The 20820-nt window shown below is 35.9% G+C and overlaps 1 protein-coding gene across 6 annotated transcripts in view; it reads right to left on the bottom strand.

Moving 5' to 3' along the window:
• Atosa (atos homolog A) overlaps positions 1–13554 on the bottom strand; it is an 85316-nt gene extending 71762 nt beyond the window's left edge. Inside the window, exons 1-2 of one of the 6 annotated variants that reach the window (XM_047538139.1) lie at positions 13414–13554; positions 11932–12048 (exon numbers count right to left, since the gene is read on the bottom strand). In XM_047538139.1, the coding sequence (XP_047394095.1) occupies positions 11932–11947 (16 nt within the window). In that variant the 5' untranslated portion in view covers positions 11948–12048; positions 13414–13554. Of the gene's footprint in view, positions 1–11931; positions 12049–12406; positions 13367–13413 lie in introns of those variants that run through there. The other 5 variants (XM_047538095.1, XM_047538113.1, XM_047538104.1 and 2 more) reach the window with 5 other exon arrangements.
• Positions 13555–20820: the final 7266 nt, after the last annotated feature.

Raw genomic sequence — 20820 nt, 5'->3', positions numbered from 1 at the left:
TGTAGGTTTCCTTCAGTGCTTGTCTTATTCATTGAAGAGAAGCTAATATATTAACAATAACAATAGGCCTATTTATTCAAATAGTATTCTAAGCACTTTATATGACTTACTTCATTTAAGTAGGTGCTACAGGATAGAGGTACTACAGTATAGAAAATGCTAGACTACTAGGAAATTTGAGTTCAACTGTTGTAGTTGGACAGGTTCTTTCTTTTCTCTAGGAGTTGTTTTCTCAACTGCGAAAACGAGAGATTCATACTCTCTAAGGACCTTTCCAATTCTGATTTCTAACAACAGAATGATTGTAAGAGTAATTTCAAAATAACAAAAGCATTTTCATGTTCTGAGATCTTTGCAATGAAATTTAATCTACACCACTTTGTAACCTGAGGATTACAGAAGCATGTCTCCAGGATCAGCATTCAATCAACACAATAATTACCAAGACATGAATATACTTCCTCAAAAGCATAGATATGTTCCTTACTTTTGAGTGGCTAGTATGCCAGTGTAAGGACTCACATGCCCCTATACATGATATTTAAGAAAGAGTATGAATGACAGAATATTGACCTAGAAGAAATCTCTGAAGTAATCTAATTATTAAATGAGACAAATGATGTTCAAAGAGATTGGTAATTATCACACAGAGTAAAAGAACTAAGACTAGGAGTCTGAGATTTCTTAGGTAGTGCTCTTTTTACCACAATATTCTACATAAACATCATTATTTCTTGACTTTTTTCCCTTAAAACATTGTTTAAAAGGGGAGAGGACAAATGTTCATTTTTCCTTAACAAAGTTAGGGAAGCTTGTGAATATCGTGGAGACCTCCTTCACACTCACAGTTCACATGAAGCAGGAGGGTACGAAGGCCTCTAATTCCAAAGAATTTATCACATTTCTGCCAGCAATTGTCTAGAATATGAAAATGAATCTCTAATTTAATCCTGAGTTTATCTCTCTTGTACATTTATTTTTTTTTTATTTATTTATTTTTTTTGAGACGGGGTCTCATTAAATTGCCCAAGCTGACCTCAAATTTGTGATCTTCCTGCTTTAGTCTACTGAGGTGGAATTATAGGCATGTGCCACTCTGCCTGGCTCATTCTACTTGTAACACACAGTTACTTTAAAATAATAGTGCAATTTACTACTCTGACCAGAGTATCATAAAACAATAGACATGGTATAATTAATATTGTATACCATGTCAATATTCTAAAAAACTTTTGTAAAAGGGAATACCAATCCTTCATTTGTCCTAAACGAAGAATGGTGGCAAAGGGAAAATAAATAAAGAAGAAAGAGCCAACAGCAGAGATGAGTGTTAGGTAATTTTTACAATAACAAGTCATACTGTAATTCTGAGAGCTAAAACTGATTTTAAGACTGTTGGATGGTTAACATTCTTGTGTTGGGTTTTAATGAAATGAAATAAACAATTATTCTTCCAAAAGACTCCCTTTAATTATACCAAAGTACTTAATAGTGCCCCACTATCAAATGAATGAAGTTCAATCTCCTCAGCTTGATATTCAAAACCCTAATCTCCTCCTATCACTAAATAAGCCCTCCAATTTACTTTATTCAACTCACTATTTCTTAGGCATCTGAATTCTACCTCCTCACATAATTCAGAGTGTCCTTTCAGTCACCTAAATAATTAATGTCTGTAAATTTTCATCTATCCAAATCATGACTGTCTTTTAAGGCTCAATACAATTGCTATCTCTGTCAAAAGACAGTTCTTGCCCTGAAATTAATCTCCCCAGCAGAAGTGAATCATTCCCTATGAACTCTGATAGTAGGCATTACTTTTGCCAATTATTCAGTTATCAAATGTCTTGCATTAAAAAAAAATGTCTTGCATTATATTTTTCTTCTTTCTTGAATTATACTTGCAATAGGGCAAAGAATACAATATATATCTCAGAATCCTACCACAGGAACCCTAATTAGTAAGTACTAAAAAGAAAAAAATTTAGTCAAATGGTTTATACAAAGTCAGTCATACTGTTTTCAGTTTATATATTTGTTGCAAGATAAAAGAATCCTACATGTTGTTAAAAATGACACATACTGTATCTATTTAACCATAACTTTGCTTAGTGAGATCTCAAAAAATTGGGGATGTTACAGTTGAAGCAAAAATATGTTGTTTTGTTTTGGTGCTGAGGATCAAACCCAGGAGCACTTTACACTGAGCTACATTCCCAGCCCTTTTTAGTTTTTATTTTGAGACAGGATCTTGCTAATAACTTAGGGCCTCACAAAATTGCTGAAACTGACCTTGAACTTGGAATTATCCTGTGTCAGTCTCCCAAGACACTGGGATAACAGACACATGCAACCGTGTCAGCCTATGATATATGTATTTACATATAGCTAATGCCACAAAAATCCAAATTCATGACATAACATATCTAAATTCTACTCATCCAGGGAAGCATAATGTTTCTCTTTTAACCCTAAATTATAATAAACTGAAATACTGATGAATCAAAGGAAATCAATGCCAGAGTTTAACTTCATTAAAACCTACTCTGTCCTTTGCTCAGTCCTTGCTATAGTAAAAAACCAAGGACTGACAAAATTCTGCAGTTGAACATAAATATCATGGGGACAAATTCACATATATGATGACTCAAGCACTAAAGCTTTACAAATTATCTCCAAACTGAATTCTCAAAACTGATGAAAAAATGTAAAAGAATTTTCTAGATGTTAGGATAAAGTTTTATAAATGGCATGATTTCAGATATTAATACTAAATTAATTCCAGTCAAGAATACATGTTTGTTAAGTAGAAAAATAAAATATGGAAACTTCCTATAAATTAAAAATGCTAATCCCCAAATACAAATTAGTTGTGCACCAATATACATTTTTAAATCTGAATAATAGTCAAACTTAGAATAAATATAAGTAACATGAGTCATAGCTAGATTTTCAGACTAGCTTACCAAAGGTTTCTTAACCTATAACAGCCATTACTTGCAGTCTCATGAAACAAGTATAAATTTGGGGTTTATGGAAGCAGAAGGGCCATGCTCCAGGCACTAAATAAATCCTAGGTAATATTCTGAAATAAAGAAAAAGGCGATTTGGGGCAACAACTCACCACTCTACATTTTCCATCAACCACATTCTAATGTCTACCTTTGCCCCAATCACTTTGCCCTAATGCAACTCTAAACTGCTCATTAAAGTGCATTATCACCCAGAAGTAGTTGTTTATGATCCAAATTACCTATTTTCACTCTCCCATGGCATTCTCAGGAAAGACTATGCAATTCAATGCTCGTTTTGATCTTCTATTTTGCATACTGCAGAAGAAATAATTGACAGTAACAAGGGTTTGTTGATCTCATATATCTATTACAACTATTTGTGTATATGTTTGTGTTTAAGACACTGGGATTAAACCCAAGTGCATTCTACCACTGAGCTATACTCCCAGCCCTTTTTAATTTTTTTTTTAAATTTGAAGCAGGGTCTTGCTTAGTTGCTGAGGCTGGCCTTGAACTTGCAATCCTCCTACTTCAGTCTTCCAAGTTGCTGGGATTACAGCTGGATACCACCACATCTAGCACAACTAGATATAAAACAGTATTCAAACATTCATTTCCTTAGAAGAGCCGTTCCAAGTTGTATATGTTTGAAAGTAAAGGAAAATTGAACTAGGCAAAATCCCAACCCTGTGCTAGGAATATGCCATGTGTTCTCAGTTCACCTTTCCCACAAAGCTCAAGGTTGCTGGTGTTACAACAAAAAAGAACTGTCATTCCAACAGGCTATGTAATTTTCTCAAGGTCATTTGCCTACTAAGTGCTGAAGTTAGAATTTCAGGCTAAGTTTCATCCTAAAGACTTAAAAGTCTGAACTCTTCTTACACTACATCATGCAAAACCGGAACCATTTGAGCTAACCAAAATATGTCCATTATCTCAGTACTCCTCAAAAAACATATAATCAAATATACATTTATTAATCCAAATAAATTTCTAGTTGGTATAATTTCAGTCAGGATAACAAGGGGATACTTTTCTTCAAAACAATAGAATTTGTACATGTGTGTGAACAGATATTTTTAGAGACCCCAATAAAAGTTTAGCTGATTGTTTTCATGAACACGCGGGGTTCTATGTTCATCAATAAAAATGACACTGCCCTTAAGGTAAATTAGTCAACATTTATTCAGTCATTTCACAGCTTACAAATTCTATGACACATTATCTCCCCTGAAATTCAGATGTAACATTTTGAGCCAGTAACATTATACAGATGAAAAAATAGGTTTGGAAATTGACCTAAGTCGCAAAACCTAGAATAAGTCCCAAATCTAAACTCTAAATCCTTTAAGTCTCTTTCCTATTATATCCTATTCTAATTTCTTCTACTTATAAGCTGAAATTTAACAATTTAATTGTTCTCTCCATCCTTCCTTCCCCATTTCTTTGAAATAGCAACAGGAATAAATTAAACAGGAATGGGTGGGTGGAGGTCAGGGAGCTTCCAGCAAATGTTTACATGTGGATAGTTTTTGAAGCACAGATATTATAAAATGGAGACAACTGACACCAAACAGCTTTTTCCTATTCTTATTTTACAGTTTTTTATTTCAATTCAATTCAATTCAATAATCAATTAAAAAAATACAACCTTTCTTTAAGTTACAGGCAAGTGTTTCATTTTTTGGTGTTACTAGGGATAAAATCGAGGCAAAGATTTACCCCTGAACTCATCTCCAGACTTCTTTTTTTTTTTTTGCCGGGGGGAGGGTGGTGCACAGTCTTATTAAGTTGCTATGACTGGCCTCAAATTTGGCCTCCAACTAGTGTTTCCTCCTGCCTCAGCCTCCAGAGTTACAGCGATTACAGGTATGCACCACTGCAACTGGCTGGGCAAGTGTTTTAAATGTTTAAGTGTTTGAAAAAAGAATGGAACGTAAAGTTGTGACAATGGTCTAATGGTCATTAAGTCAAACCAATCCCTAAACTGGTAGAATTTCTGTTGGTATCAGTAAAATAATAACTACTATTTGCTCCTATTCCTACATGCTCTACAAACACAAAGGCATAGTAGTCATTCATTCATTCAACAAAGATGTATTAAGTACCTCTTATGTACCTACAATGTGCGTACCATTTGCAAGATTCTCCTGGGTGATGAAACTACAGCTGTGAACAAGAGACAAGGTTTCTGGCCTAGTGGAACTTCAAATCTAGTTGTAGAGATAGACAATAAATAAGGAAAAAAAGATAAAATGAACACTTGAGATAGGTAGTCAGAGAAAACCTCTCTGAAAAATTTACGCCTAGATAGAAAGATGATGAGCCACTCATATGCTGAATGAGGAAGAAAAAAAATTTTTTTCTTTTTTTTTGTGGTGCTGGAAATCGAACCCACGGCTTTGTGCTTGCAAGGCAAGCACTTTACCAACTGAGCTAAGGAGAAAGGATTTTTAAGCAGAATGAACAGTGCATATATAAGACCCCAAGTGGTAATCAAACACTGAGATGACAGTCAGTGGGTGGATACGGAAAAGCGTTGAAAAAGGCCTTGTTATAATTTTACCTGATGAGTGTCTTTTATATGAAAAGGAAAATATGAGAAAGCTCAACTCAGATTATTGCTAGGAGTTTAGATATTATACATGGGCTCTTAGCTTAATGCTTTGATTAGTTACTGGCATTTTTACCCAGTCCATCCTGTTTCAGTTTAATAAGAAAGTCTGACATAATCAAGGAAACTACTCTGATTTTTCACCCCATTTGAACAAAGACGAATTAACTATTGACAACTGACTTTGTTTTACCTACTAAGAAAAAGCACTATTTCCTGGGTCTAAGAATTTTTCTTTTTCATCACAACAAAGTCAGTATTAAGTATTATAAGTTTTAAAAATCCTTAGCCTCAAAAACACTACCATAATTAAATAATTAGATCATAATTAGATACAAAGATGAGAAGGACAAAAGAATAATAAACATAAATGTTCTTTGTTCAACAACTAAATTTTTTCTATTACTTGTTCACAGTGCAAAATGCTCAGATGCCATGGGTTCTTCATATTTTGAAGACAATTCAATTTAAGTCACTCTCCCTATAAACACTGTTAGGGTCTCAATTTTACATTCCAATTAGTTTTTTCTCAATCTACAAAGAAATGACGGTATTCAGTTCACTAAATATGTCCTTGCGGGATGATAGGCTAAGACATAGACAGGGTACCTCTATGTCAACCTCCTTTAGTATCTGAATCTCAAGTTGTATTCAGCCAGCAATTATTTGACAGCTACTGATGTGTCAAGGCTCATCAACATAAATGGATGACAGGCCAATAAACAGTAGCCAGTTTTTAACTTGAGATCACAATGACTACCAAAATGTGCAGCTGAATTAGCCCTTTGTTTTGTCCTACTCAGCTTTCACTAAATGATTGGCTTCTTCTTAAGAAATGTCCAAAAATAATAATAGCTCACATTTGCATTCTTCTGTCAGCCAGGTTTCAAAGCACATTACCTACATTAACCTAATTCTCAAAATAACCCTAATCCAAGGTACCCATTACCTCCTCCACTATAAAGATGAAAGCCTGAACAAAGGGAAGATAAGTAGCTTTCCAAGATCAAAATATTCACCAAATATCTGAGGTTTTTCCTCAAGCCTGTTTTTAAACCACTTTGGTCACAATATCTTACAATATTTTAATATAAATTACTGCTACCAGTTCAGAAGGTTAAGAGCATACAACTCAAGCTCACTTCAAACTTGAACTTGCCCTTTTATTATTTGCATAAACTTTGGTAAATAAACCAAACTTCTCTCTGTGACTCAGTTCATTTAGCTATAAAATGGAGATGACAACAGTATCTATTTCTTGAGCAATTGTTGAGGATTAAAGGAATACATATACAAAATCATTTGGAATCATGGTCTGGCTACTTGGTATGCATAGTATTCATTGTTATTATCAATACTATCACTACTACCTCTATCTAGGAATTTAGCAAAAGATCCGTATTTTTAATCTAGTCAACATTTCTTTTTCTTTTCCTCCAACATCTATCATTTCTGTTGCTTGATTTACATAGGCTAACAATGAACTACTCTCAACAAGTTAATGCCCTTGCCATTTTCTTCTAGTTCTTTTCACTTCTTTCTCCTATATAACATACCTAGGAAAGAATTATTTGAAGTTAACAAGATTACATTATACCATAAGTAAGTTCAGAAGCCATTGTAATACTAAGACTAATATCGAAATTTTTTAATATAATAAAGGAGGGAAAAAACTAAGAAAGCACTCCTCTCAGTTTAAACACACACACACACCACAAAAAAAAAAGGAAAAAAAGAAAGCAAATTGTTGGTGTAACAGGTTTTACACTAACAGTTTTTACTTAATTATCATGACCTGTGTGTTTAAATATGAATTGATACAGTATATTTTCATTAACTTATTGATGATTAAAAATTTTAGTTCTTAATATTTCATAAATTTTGATAAGCTCAATAGCATTTAAAAATAAAATTAGAAATTTCATACATTTATAACAATGGGAACTATTTTAATTATTTGTACACAAATACCACATTTTAGACTTCTCTTGAAACACTGGGCCTTCAATATTTATATATCTAGGACAAGTCCCAACTTGTACATCCTTGAGTCCAAGGTAGAATAACATTGTTAACTTCTTTCTCCAACTACTCAGTCCTACTCAGCAGTTAACACCATTTAAAAATCTAATTATTTCCAGAAAACTTATTTCAATCATATCACCCCTACATAAATTAAGCTATAATTATAAAAGTAAATGACAATATAAATAAATTATACATATATTTCAAGTATCCTTTTGTAGGTTTTATATTTTTTCAGACAACTATATATTAAATGTCTATTAAATCTGCTTGACCTTGGCAGGCTGAATACTATGAATGTAGAACAAAATAAAATAGTGTTGGGTTATTATATTTGATTATTTTATCTCTGTTGAGTATATTTTACAACTAACATATAAGCATCTGTAATATTTTAATTAGTCAGATAAAAGGTATTAATTTACTACCTCCTATGTGTCAACTACTATCATATTTTATCCTAATAACAGAAGTTGGAATCATTTCCATTTTATAGACAAGGACACTGAGATAAAGATTAATGTGATAAAGATTACATAGCAAGCAAGTAATAGAACAAATTTATAAACATAGGTCTGATTCCAAGGCCTGTGCTAATGATAACATCAGAGACTCACAGTTGGCAGCATTACCCAAGTAATGTTATATAACTGCCTAAATTTTTAAAAATGTTTTTCCCTTAAAATATGGTGACAATATTTGACTACATTGACTATTGTGAAATGTAGTCATTGTTTCATACAATAACATCTTATTATCTTAAAGTAGAATAGAAAATCTCCTAACTAACCTCCACTTAAGTAACTGGCAGGATTGACCAGTGCATATCCATCATAAAAACAAACTGACAGACATTGCTGATACTGAACACCAGTGGCTAATAGGGTACTTTCTAGTTGCCTGCACACTTCTCTTTCCACTAGTTGAGTTACATGTTTAGTAAGAATCTGATCTTTTCTTCCTTATAAACCTGCTTATGCCATTCTACTTATAATTAATAACTATTATAATAAACCAAGGAAACAAGTGCAAAAAAATTATTTCTTGAAAACTAAATTTAATGCTTTGGGGAAAAGTACATTCTGATGAACATAATTTTTTTGGAGGGCAGTGGGTGGTGCTGAGAAATGAACCCACAGGCTTGCACTGTAACAAAGAGCTACATCCTCAATAGTCACAAGTTTGATGAACATAAATTCCCTCTTTCCAAAAACAAATTCCTGTTGGATTATGTGCTGATAAAATTGTGTATAAAAAGTCTTAAACTTTAAATTATTAAAAATGTAAGATTTCACCCTTGACTGCTTTGCAAAGGTCTTATTTCAATTTAACAAAATCAAAACTAGAAACTTTAGGTGTACATTGTTGGTATGGTTATACAAGAAAGATCATGTCCAATTCTAAAAAATCTCAGACCCCATCTCACCCTCAAAAGAATTTGGGGAGCTAGGGATGTATCTCAGTGGTGGAGCTCTTGCCCAGCCTGTGGGAGCCTGGCTCAATCTCCAACACTGCAAAACAACAACAACAATCAAAAAAAAAAAAAGAGGGGGGGAGGAGAAGAAAAGCTTATATGAAAAGACAGTTGAAGAAATTATGGTTGCTATTTTTCCATGATTCCCCACTTAAACTGTTGCTATCAGACAACTATTACACCCAATCATGTAAGATAAGAGGCTCCAACTGCACTTAGAAACTTGAACTCTCTGAAGCACATCTGTATCCAACTAAGCAAATATCTGAGCCTCAACATTAAAATCCATACTTACATTTTGAATAAATATCTAACAGGTTCTCTTATTTACCCTTGTTTTATAGAGAATTTATATTAAGTATGGTTATCTAGTTCTTTAGTCCACAGATTAAAAGCAGAAAATTAAAGGAAGCAAGAATAAGAATATTAGCAACAAAAACTGTTGATACCAAGAGATCTAAAAATCACACAGATCTAAATATGTATACGGGTGTATGTATGTGTATATATATATATATATATATAGATAGATAGATATAGATAGATATAATAATCTTGTAGTTTAAGCTAGATAAATTGGACTAGTTTAAGCTATAAACAAAAAACTCATAAATTTAAATATCTTTTTTAGGCATCTCTAGATTATGATACAGCAAAAAGTTTGAAACTTCCAGCAATGTCCCTTTATCATCAACTAAAGGTTAAATTACACTGACTCTGCAAATTCCTTTTCTTTATAAGAAAAAAGCAGAGTAGCATTAATATTTTAGACATCTCTCAATATAACATGATTACAAATGAAAATATTTCTGGCCTTTAAGAGTGATATTTAAGTTACCTAGAAAATTCACTCATAAAATAGTTCCTAGACACCAATGTAAGAAAAATAAAGTATTAATACTTTTGGCTAAAGCCTACAACTATACCTTTCAAAATCAATAGGTTGTGACAGCCGGCAATTCAAAAAGTGAAAAAGAACAGAAAATACAAGATCATACTGCACATAGTAAGGGTAGTACATTTATGAAAAACATTTCAGTATTTTTGTACTAGTTTACTAAGTAAAAGATATTAATACTCTGGGTCCTGCTCCCATAATCTATAAACTTAAAAAGTTTCATGTTATTATTATGGAATATAATCACAATACTAAACTTGTAATCCTATTATTTTTACCCTGAGAATACTAAAGGAAGCTAAAATTTTAAGAGATGGGAAAAGTCACTTTTTTGGGAATTTTATTTTTTTATTATTATTGTTACTTTGTGTGGTACTGAGGATTGAACCCAGAATGTCACACATACTAGGCAAATACTTTATTACTACACTACATCCCCAATCATTTTTATTTTGAGACAGGATCTCACTAAATTGTTCACCAGGACTGGCCTTGAACTTGAGATCCTCTTGGAGCCCTTAGCTTCCCAAGTAACTGAGTCAGATTACCATGTTGAGCTCTTTGGGAATCCTAATGAAATGAATTATTTTCCTTGTTATTATACAGGTATAAAATTAAGTATTTTATTGTGTTTAGCACTAGTTTTGCCTAAAATAGATAACACTATTTTTTTGAATTGCTATGACTTTAAAGCAACTTTTAACAACAATCCAAAACAAACAGTGACTTTGATTTTATTTGCTTGTTTATTCTGAGATGCAATTACTGACCTTGGTGCCATTTTTCCAAATTCTAAAAATCTAAACTTCACATTGTTAGCAAGCAATCTGCTCAATAATAATATACTTACCAATACTGCATTCATATATAGCTATTGCCTGATTTTAAAACACTCAAAATTAATTTAAACCACTAAATTAAATATGGCTTACTCCGCTTTCTAATGCATTTTAGTAGACATTATGACCAAAGACGTTTTAGACAATTTGTCTAATTACTTTGAAAAAATATACATGGAAAAACAGTTAGTTTAATACATATCCTTTTTAAGTAAGCATCTAATTCATAGGATAAATTACTATTTTGAATCCTAAAGTCTCAGGTTTGGAAGGAACTCTATCACCTAGTCCAACTCCCTATCAAAAACCATAACCCTTCCTTACAGTGTTCCTTGGAATCAAACCCATATCTGACTAAAAGCCCTAGTAACCACTACCACATTAAAATCTTCTAAATCTGGTCCTTGCCATTAATCAGAAAACTGACAATTCCCTTGAAGTCCTTGAAAAGCACAGTGTAAATACTATTCTTTAAGCTCTGAAAACAGGTTTAGAAAGGAGTAGCATTGCCTATCACCAGGAATTTTGTTAGCCTTAACTGTCCATATGATATATAGAAGGCTAAAGTACTTTGCAAACTTTTGGAGTTTGCTTAAAGCACAAAAATCAGCTAATGAAAGCAGTATAATAGCTGTCACAATCTTAAATGCTCTTAGTCAAGTTCAAATTCTCAAGGGCTTAAAAGCCTTGTTTAAAAAGCTTGTAAACATCATTAAAGTTGAAGTTGGATCAACTTTACCGAAAAATAAGTGACTGCAACTCTAAAATGATACCGACGATTGTGGCAACAGATATAAATGCTGTTTTTGATTATTTCATTTTAACATACACTAAATTTTCTATTGAAACTACAGCTCTACAAGCGCTTTTGAAGAACTGTCCTCCCTTCTAGATCCTAACCCTCTCTTCCATATGTCCTCCTTTTCCTCACCAGCTGGAATCTGTCACAGAAACAGATAATTACATATGATACAGAAATAGTTGATCCTGTTGCAGAATTAGGTTAACACGTCTAAAAGGAGGCACAGAAAACAAAACAAAACAGGCCCACTTAAATAATCATTTACCTCGGTCTGGCTTCATTTTCACATCCAATTTCCACCCAGAGTGCTGTAAAATACACTTGTGGGTTCTTTCAAAGCGCTCACCGTTGATTCAACGGCTTCTGCTTAGTTTTCAAAATGCTAAAAGAGATCAAAATAAAATTAATCTAGTCCTACTCTAACACCCGAACAGTACAAGAAAACTACTGTTAAGTTAGGCCTCTTGTGGCACAAACTACTGTTGACAGCACCATCGGCAGGTCTGAAAAGTGCAAAACTCTTTGCACAGTCTCCCCCATCTCGTCCTGAACTAGCACCCCTCTCCCCGCCCCTCAACTCTGCAGGCCAAGGTGTCCTTCTCTGACACAGCATCTCCGAACCAAAGCAATGTCTATTTATATCCTGGAGGTATAAGCAAGAAGAAAAAGATTCAAGCAACACAAGCTAACTAACTCCTTCCAAGGGAAAACAAAATAAAACAACAACAACAACAAAATACCTCTGGGAACACTGGTACCTCCTGTACACTGGTACATAAATTCTTCCACCTGGGCCAGGCTCAGGAAACTCTTCCAGACCCCTGCGTTTCCCCAGACTCCGCCCGCCCCGCCGGACCTCACCTGTGTAATTACCCTCTGGCTAGCCTTGCGGCAACCGCGGCCAAGTTTACACAATAAGAAGGTCTGAAAGAAATTCGAGTCCTCTTCTCGCGCCCAGCCCCCAGCTCAAACGAACTCTCCCGGACTGTCCCGGATCGCCTCCTACAACCCCGTCCCTACGTGGCCCTGCCTGAGGTCTGCCCCCAAGGAAGGTGCTTACAGCCGGGCGCTCACCCACTGCTTTCTGCAGCCTGCTCGCCGCGGGCCCCTTCCGTCCCGCCGCGGCCCCGGATTTCCTTCAGCCCCGCGGCACCGAGCGCCGCGCCTGCCCCTCTCCCTGCTGGAGAGTTGTTTTCATGGCGCTCTCGGGCTGGCCCGCTCCTCGACTCCCTCCGCAGACCTCTGCTGACTAACTCGCGCTCTTCTCCCGTCCCAATCCCTCCTCCTTTTGGCACTTCTCCCCGCCGCTAGTCCAGCAGCTCACATCACACTCCCACCTCAGACCCGAGGCTCCAAAAGGCGCAGGGCCGGCGTGAGCCGAGTGTGGCGCGCAGCGGCCCCCGGGGCTGCGTTAGGGGACCATGGGGGTCCGAGACGGCAAGCCCGACGCGGCTTCCCGGCGCCCCTGTGGCCATCCACCCCCGCCTCAGCCGCCGCCTCGCTCCGCTCCCTTGCCCTCAGCTCCTCGCCCTGCCGGACTCGCACCCAAGCCCCGCGGCCCCGGGGTTCGCCCGCCTGTCGCCCCGGCCGGCCCGCTTGCCCCGCGCCTCTGCCAGCTCCTCGCCCGCCCGCTGTCGCTAGCTCTGGCGCCCCAGCTCTGGATCCCCTCGCTCGCCCAGTTCTTTCTCTGCTGTTTGCCCTGTCAAAACACTGCCCGGGTCACGTGTCCCAACAACAGCCAACCCACCTCTCGTCAACTTCCCTCCCCGGCGGCCTCTGCGGCGCGGGCGCCCGGTTGTTATAGCAACGCCGCCGCGCGCCCGGGGTTTCTAGTCTGCCGACCGAGTTTTCCGTGCAAGTGCCGGGCGGGCACGCGGGCGCCGGAGGTGGCGGCTCTGGCCGGCCGGCCCGCCCAGCCTGGGAGGTCCGAGACGTTGAGCTTTTCGGTTTCGCCTCTTGACCGCTCTTGGAGCTGACTGAGGCGAACCATCTGAGATCAGGAATTGGAGCTGCGCTATTAGAACACAGGGTAACTAAGGAGATGTCATTCGAGGGCCTGCCCCAGACGTGGAGGATAATTATAGTCTCCTGCTCCTCCTCCACACTGGAAGCTGGCTCGGTTCCGTGATCCAGCCCCAAGTGTGTAGCAGCGCAACGTAGTACCCAGGCTTAAAGTGGCCGAGACAGGAAGGTGGGCAGCCATGCATGTCAGGGAGTGGGGAGTTTAAGCAGAGGAAGCGCCCTCACCGCCCGCCCCAGATTTTCCCAGATCACTAGGGGTGCTAGTGGGATTCAGAACCCAAGCTTCGGAAGCACTCGCTGTGCTAAAATAACTCTTAAAACTTCTAAAACACTGACTCATGGGCAGTGTTCTAAAACATGACACCATGTTATTGTAGGGGAGCTGTAATTTTGTTGTTGTGCTATAACAATGTGACGTGATGACATTTCGGGTTGTGATGTTGTGTCATCACTTAAACACAAACAGATGTGAAGAATCTGTTGTAGTTAAAAAAAGCAATCCTAACAAGGGCTGCAGCTATTAGCTACTCAGTTTATAAACAAAGTACACATATATGATGTTGTGAGCCCAAACGGAGACAAGAACAAAATTTGCAAGGCTCTTCGGTTTCGTTAGAAAAAAAAAATTTTTTTTTTAGAAATATTTTGCATACAAGTGTCACAACAGGAAAGTACTAGGACAGGTCTAAAAATGAAGTATTTTTGTGAACTATAGATTGGCAATTGCTTTTTTTTCCCCCCTTCAGATCAAATACATGAAATTTATGTTATGAAAAAAGTATTTTTTCCTGGATGTTTAGATATTTATAGTAAAATAACATGCACAACGCAATGGTTAATTTTAATTCCATAATTGTATCTAATAAGAACAGGGCATACAATTTAGAAGGGTAACGTTTCTTTTTCACTGAAATGTTCTGGTCTTATGAAGATGAAACTTCTGACAAATAGCAACAGTTCTTTAATAGTGGTTACAATTTTTAATTCCCAGTAGATAGACGCTGATCTTATTGGATACTGTATTATGTCATTTTAAAACATGCACTGAAGTTTTACGTGTTCTATAATCACTTCTCAATTAACCTTGGTAATGGGAGAATGAAGCAACAGTTTATAGATAATCCAAAATCCTAAATTTAGCACAACAGCTGGGTCAGATAACAGCTATTGTAAAAGGCTTACTGGGTGAATAGGCCGCAAGATCTGTGATTTAGCTCCTCTACCTCTACCCAGTTTGAAAGAAGTATAAATACCAGAAAAATGTTGAGTACACAAGTCAAGAATATTGGATAATCTGGAGCACAAACTATATTCTCTTTTAAAATAATTAAGTTTTAATAGCACATGGGTAAATGATGATGTCTGACCATATGTTAGACTAACAAAAAATTTCTCGAGTCTCTTAAATCTGTTTAAGATGTTTATATCATAGCCAGGCACAGTGGTACATGACTGTAATCCCAGCAGCTCCAGAGGCTGAGGCAGGAGGATCGCAAGGTCAGAGCCAGCCTCAGCAATTTAGGCCCCAACTTGGTCAGATTGTGTCTCAAAATAAAAAAGAAAAAAGGCTGGGGATGAAGCTCAGTGGCTAAGCACCCTGTTAATCTCCAGTTCAAAAAAATTTTTTTAAATATCATTAAGATGGTGGAAAAAGTAAGAAAATATATTTCTGACTCCTTAATTATTCAAGTTATTGTTTCATTCATAACAACATACATTTACTGAACACTATCTGCTATGAGTGTACTCATCTCTGAGAATACAGGTCTCCCAAATCACACAGGTTCACTGTTCTCATAGAACTTATAGTGCTAATAGAATTGGATAATGGCAATCAAGTCACACTCAACAACCTTAGTTTGACATACAAACATGGGGCATTTAGACTCAGTAAATAATCTCTTTCTTTTCTAATTCTAAAACAATCCTGTAAGTGTATAAAACATGTCCAGAGTGTTTAGAAATAAAATCCTAAAATGGGACCCACTCTAATTTTTGAAGAACAAACATATCTAATTTCTACTTGGTAAGGGGTAAAACAAGTCAAGACAGCTGGCAGGAACCTAACCCTTTCTTCATCTGACTTGTTCTCATTTTGCTTTCCCCTATGTTCCAAAGTCAGATGAGCAATTAACTTCAAAAAAGTTAACTCATCTTCAGCATAATCATCCCTTTGACTTTTACAGATCTTATTGAAATGAGCAGTGTATAACAAAAACTGTATTTAGTGAAGTTCATTGAGTTATTTTTCTTGCTTAAGATGATGAAAGTAATTGGTTTGCTTACAATTATGCACAGTTGTTACTGTGACCAATGTTATGGAACCAGGCCAGGTAACTAGGATGAGCTACGCCAGAGCAGGAACTGGTACCCTGTCTTCTAGCTCTAGCACCTAAAAAAGTCCCTTGCACAAGAGTAGGAGTCTGATAAACCTCGACCTTTGTATTAATAAACTTTTTTTGTATGTATCTATAAACCACATTCCTAATGCTGGCTGGAATTTTTCTCCCTAGTGGGATAAAGCTAGAGAGCTGGGAAATTGGTGGGTGGCACAAACTTCATTTGTGAATGATATATTTTCATTATACTTTTGGTATTGTCTTATAATAGAAGAAACATGTTATGGGTTGAATTGTGACCCTCTGAAAGATATGTGAAAATTCTACCTTATTTGTGAATGTGACCTTCCTTATTTGGAAACAGGATCTTTGTAGATATAAGCAAGATAAGGTGAAATCATAATGTTGGGCCCCAAATCCAATGACCAGTGTCATCATAAGAGGAAGAGATTTGAAGACAAAGGAGACCCAGAGGAAATGACCATATGAAAAAGAAATTGGAGGTTTTGAGATTAGTCACTAAATATGAAGATTTTAATATTGCAAAAGTTACAATACATCAGTTGAAAATATTAAGAAAATCTCTCATTTATCACAAAATCACTCTATAGTCCATAGCTAAAGGATAATCATGAAAAATGAGAATTATCAAATAAAAAAACACTATTTTAAATAATAATGGTAGATTTTTTTTCATCATAAAGTATGTAGAAATAAAAATGTAAATGGGATGGGGATGTAGCTCAGTGGTAGAGTACTTGCCTAGCATGCATGAGGTCCTGGGTTCAATCCCCGCTACCATGAAAAGAAAATGTAGAATTAATTAAAATGTATAGTAAACCTAAGTCTTTCACAGGAAATAAAAAAACAATTGTGACACGAAATGAAATGCAAGCTGAACAAACTGAACTGTTGAGGTGAGATTAATGCAAACTATCTTCTGCATACATAAATTATAGACTATTCACTTAAATTCATTGAAGTTTATTTCTTCCTAAGAGCGGGAGATTATGGAGTCACCAGTAAGGTATTGACTTCTGTAAACAACCCTCTACCTTTCCTTTAACTGGTTGGCTTGTTTATCCTTTTTTTGAGGTTCCTGTTTGTCTACTCTCTATAACCACAGATATAAGGAAGTTTAAAAAAAGAAAAAAGAAAAGAAAAAAAGAAAAAGATTCTTTTTGATTCCTAACTGCTGAAGTGACTGTCGTACTTAGAATATATAGGCCTGTAAACTTTAAGGCAAGGAAACCTCTAATGCATCTGAAGTTTTGCTGAGTTGGAGGTATCTGAGCTACCAAGACTTAAGGTATTTTAAAAGTTATTAATAATTACTCATTTGCAACAATAATTGTGTTCCATACTTCACATATATTAAATATTTGATCCTAAGGAGGTGATACCATCTCATGGGTTGAAAATTGAGGCTCAGAGAGATGAATAACTTTCCTAGGTTGTAGTTAATAAATGGAAGGAGCCTACTTCCTGAATGGGCTCATTTAATTTCCATTATAATATTCTGAAGTACGTTAAATAATTCCAAAAATTTCAAATGGGGAAACTAAGGCTCAGAAATGTTGAGAAATGGTTGTACATTTGGAATTTCAATTAGTTTATATAAATTAAGGCTCAATGCTTTGGGATATAAGTTTTAAGTAGACTATCTCTGGTTTGGTTTGTTTTTGTTTGTTGATTTTGTCATATATAAACTCCAAAGAGCAAATGGTCATACTCAGATAATATCGGCAACTAAAATTTCTTAGGTACTTAAGTACTAAGCACTATTCTAAGTGTTTTATATGTATTAATCCATTTAATCCTCACAACATCCTTATAAAATATTATTATCCCTATTTTTTAACCATATAAGTAGGAAAAGGAAAGATAAATAACTTGCCCAAGGTTAAGCAATTAGGTAATAGCAGAACCAGGATTCACACCGAGGAATATGACTTGGAAGCTTAATTCTTAACCACTACCTCGTATTGGTCTCTTTTAGTAGGGTTTTCCCCGCAAGCCCTGCACCTTCCTGCCCCCGAGATTCTGCCATTTCCCCTGTTTCATATCCCTCCCCATTTCTTATCTAAACCTTTCTGAACTTTCAGAACCCAAATTCTCACCTTATGATGTCTTCTAGAACCCATACTCACATATAACATCTATCTTTTTTCTGAATGCATATAATCTTAAAACTATTAGAACCCATACTCACATATATCATCTATCTTTTTTCTGAATGCATATAATCTTAAAACTATTAGAACCCATACTCACATATATCATCTATCTTTTTTCTGAATACATATAATCTTAAAACTATTTATTTCTTTGATCTGTTTAAGAACAGAAATGATAATGATTTTCAATTCCTTTTTATTTCCTGTGCTGAGTGGCACTAGCTTGGACACAGAATCAAGTGTGTTAGTCACCTCTTCATAACTGTGACAAATATGTGAGAAAATCAAATCAGAGGAGGAATGATTTATTCTGGCTCACAGTTTCAGAGGTTTCAGTCCAAGGGTAGTCAGCTCCATTGCTGAGGTGAGGCAGAACATCATGGCCAACTCATGGCTGCTGGGAAGGAGAGACAGGGCCAGGCCAGGGACCTGGGGACAAGACATAGTCCCCTAACAGCATGCCCCCTAGGACTCACTCCCTTCAACTGGGTCCCACCTCCTATACTTTTCACTACCTCCCAATAATGCCATCAGCTATGAACTCATCAATGGCTGAACCCACTGATGAGGTTAATGCCCCTCATGATCCAATCACTTCCCCAAAGCCCCACCTCTGAACATTACTGCACTGGGGACCAAGCCTTCAACACCTGAGACTTTGGAGAACACTTTATGTGCAAACCATAAACTTAAGTGATTACTCAAGACCTGAAGCCAACCCTATGTCTAGAACTGTTCTGGCCAGTACAATAGGCATTAGTTACCTGTGGCTATTGAGTTCTTGAAACATGACTAGTATAACTGAGAAACTGAATTTTGAAATTTATTTAAATATAAATTTCTATTAATGAAATCTGATTCATCTTTAAAACTAAGTACTTTGGAACTACTTGGGTACATGATTTTTTTTAAATTGCAATTTTTAGGAAATCTAACTCCAGATCAAGTATTTCTAAAGCAAGTTTAAACTCCAAATTGAAATGCACTTTAAGTATAAAATATACACCAGATTTCAAAGATTTTGTGTGGAAAATATAAACTATTTCTATTAATTCTTTAAAAATATTGATTACATGTTACAATGATGATATTTAAGATAAATTAGGGCTAAGCAAAGTAGTACATATCTGTAATATCAGCAACTTGAGAGACTGAAGCTTAAGGATTGAAAGTTTGAAGCCAGCCTCAACAATCTAGCAAGACCCTGCCTCGAAATATAATAAAAAGGTTTGTGGATATGGCTCAGTGGTAGAGTACCCCTGGGTTCAATTCTTAGTACCAAAAAGAGAAAGAAAATTGGGCTTATTTAAAAAAAATTTAATGTTGCTAATGGAAAATTTAATTACATAGGTAGCTCCCATAATATTTCTATTAGACAGTATTGCTGTATGACTAATGGCTTACCCAACAACAAAAAACACACTTGAAATCACCCCTGTTCTTCAGCCAAGTGATATGGTTTAATGAAATTTGTGGCTGGTAGAACTTGCTGCTTGCCCTAATATTACCAATAAATCAGTGTATCCCAATGAGAATTGAATGCATTAGGAAGTGGTGAAAGTGCACCTTACATCTAGTGGGAACATTTGCATAGAAATTATTGTTCTCTTTATGTCTATTAGAGGATCACAGACAGAATTACCTTACCCCAAACAACATGAGCTATTTTCAGAAGCAAAAATGAGCAGACTTCACTAAATAACTAGATTGTTCTCAAGGTGGTAGAGATATTAAGTCTGTTATAAATCAAGTTACCAATCCTTTAAATCGTTTCACCAGAATATAATTTGCTCATTGCATCTACTGAAAATGTTACAATAGTTCTTTTCATTGTTTAAAAAAAAGAATTTCATACTATGACTTGAAAAGTAGATATAAACAACAGTAGGGGTCTTTTTCAAGATATACAATGTAAACTATATGATCAGATTCTTCAAAAAATTTTTTGAAGAATTTAGCCCTTCACAAAGGTTTTTAAGAAACACCTTTCTGGGGCTGGAGTTGTGGTTCAGTGGTAGAGTACTTGCCTGGCATGTGTGAGACCCTAGGTTCGATACTCAGCACAATATATAAATAAATAAAATAAAAATCCATTGACAACTAATATACATATATGTATATATATTTATTTATATATTGTATATTTATATATATTATATGTAGAATTAAACACCTTTCTATGTTGTCATCTTAGACTTTTTAGGGAAAAAAAGGCTTTTAAGTATGCATAAAAACTATAGAAATTCCCCAACTCCTTTTCACAAATGGGAACTACTCATAATTGATACTAATTTCTTCACATGTAAATACAGCATAATAGAGCAGTCTAAATTACACTTTTGATAAATCCATTTCTGCTGCTTCTGTGAGAACCCCAAAGCTCAGTTCAGCATAAAGAGAACTGTAGAAGTGATTCCTTTATTTGCTTAGTGTGTATATCTCAATAATTTCATGCTGCCTTGCTTCAGAGAGAAAGAAACATTAGCTCCTTTCTTATTTTAAATTGCACAGGCAAAATTTTGTACCTGAAACTCAAAGTAACGGGTCTTTATTTCCAAAATGTCATTTCTGTCTAACATAAGTTTAATTCAATTCAGCACTCATTGAACTTTTCAT

Source organism: Sciurus carolinensis, chromosome 2 (assembly GCF_902686445.1).
Source record: "Sciurus carolinensis chromosome 2, mSciCar1.2, whole genome shotgun sequence".
Classification (NCBI taxonomy): domain Eukaryota; kingdom Metazoa; phylum Chordata; class Mammalia; order Rodentia; family Sciuridae; genus Sciurus; species Sciurus carolinensis.
The sequence above is the reverse complement of the archived record's forward strand: the minus strand, read 5'-3'. Positions and strand labels throughout refer to the sequence as shown.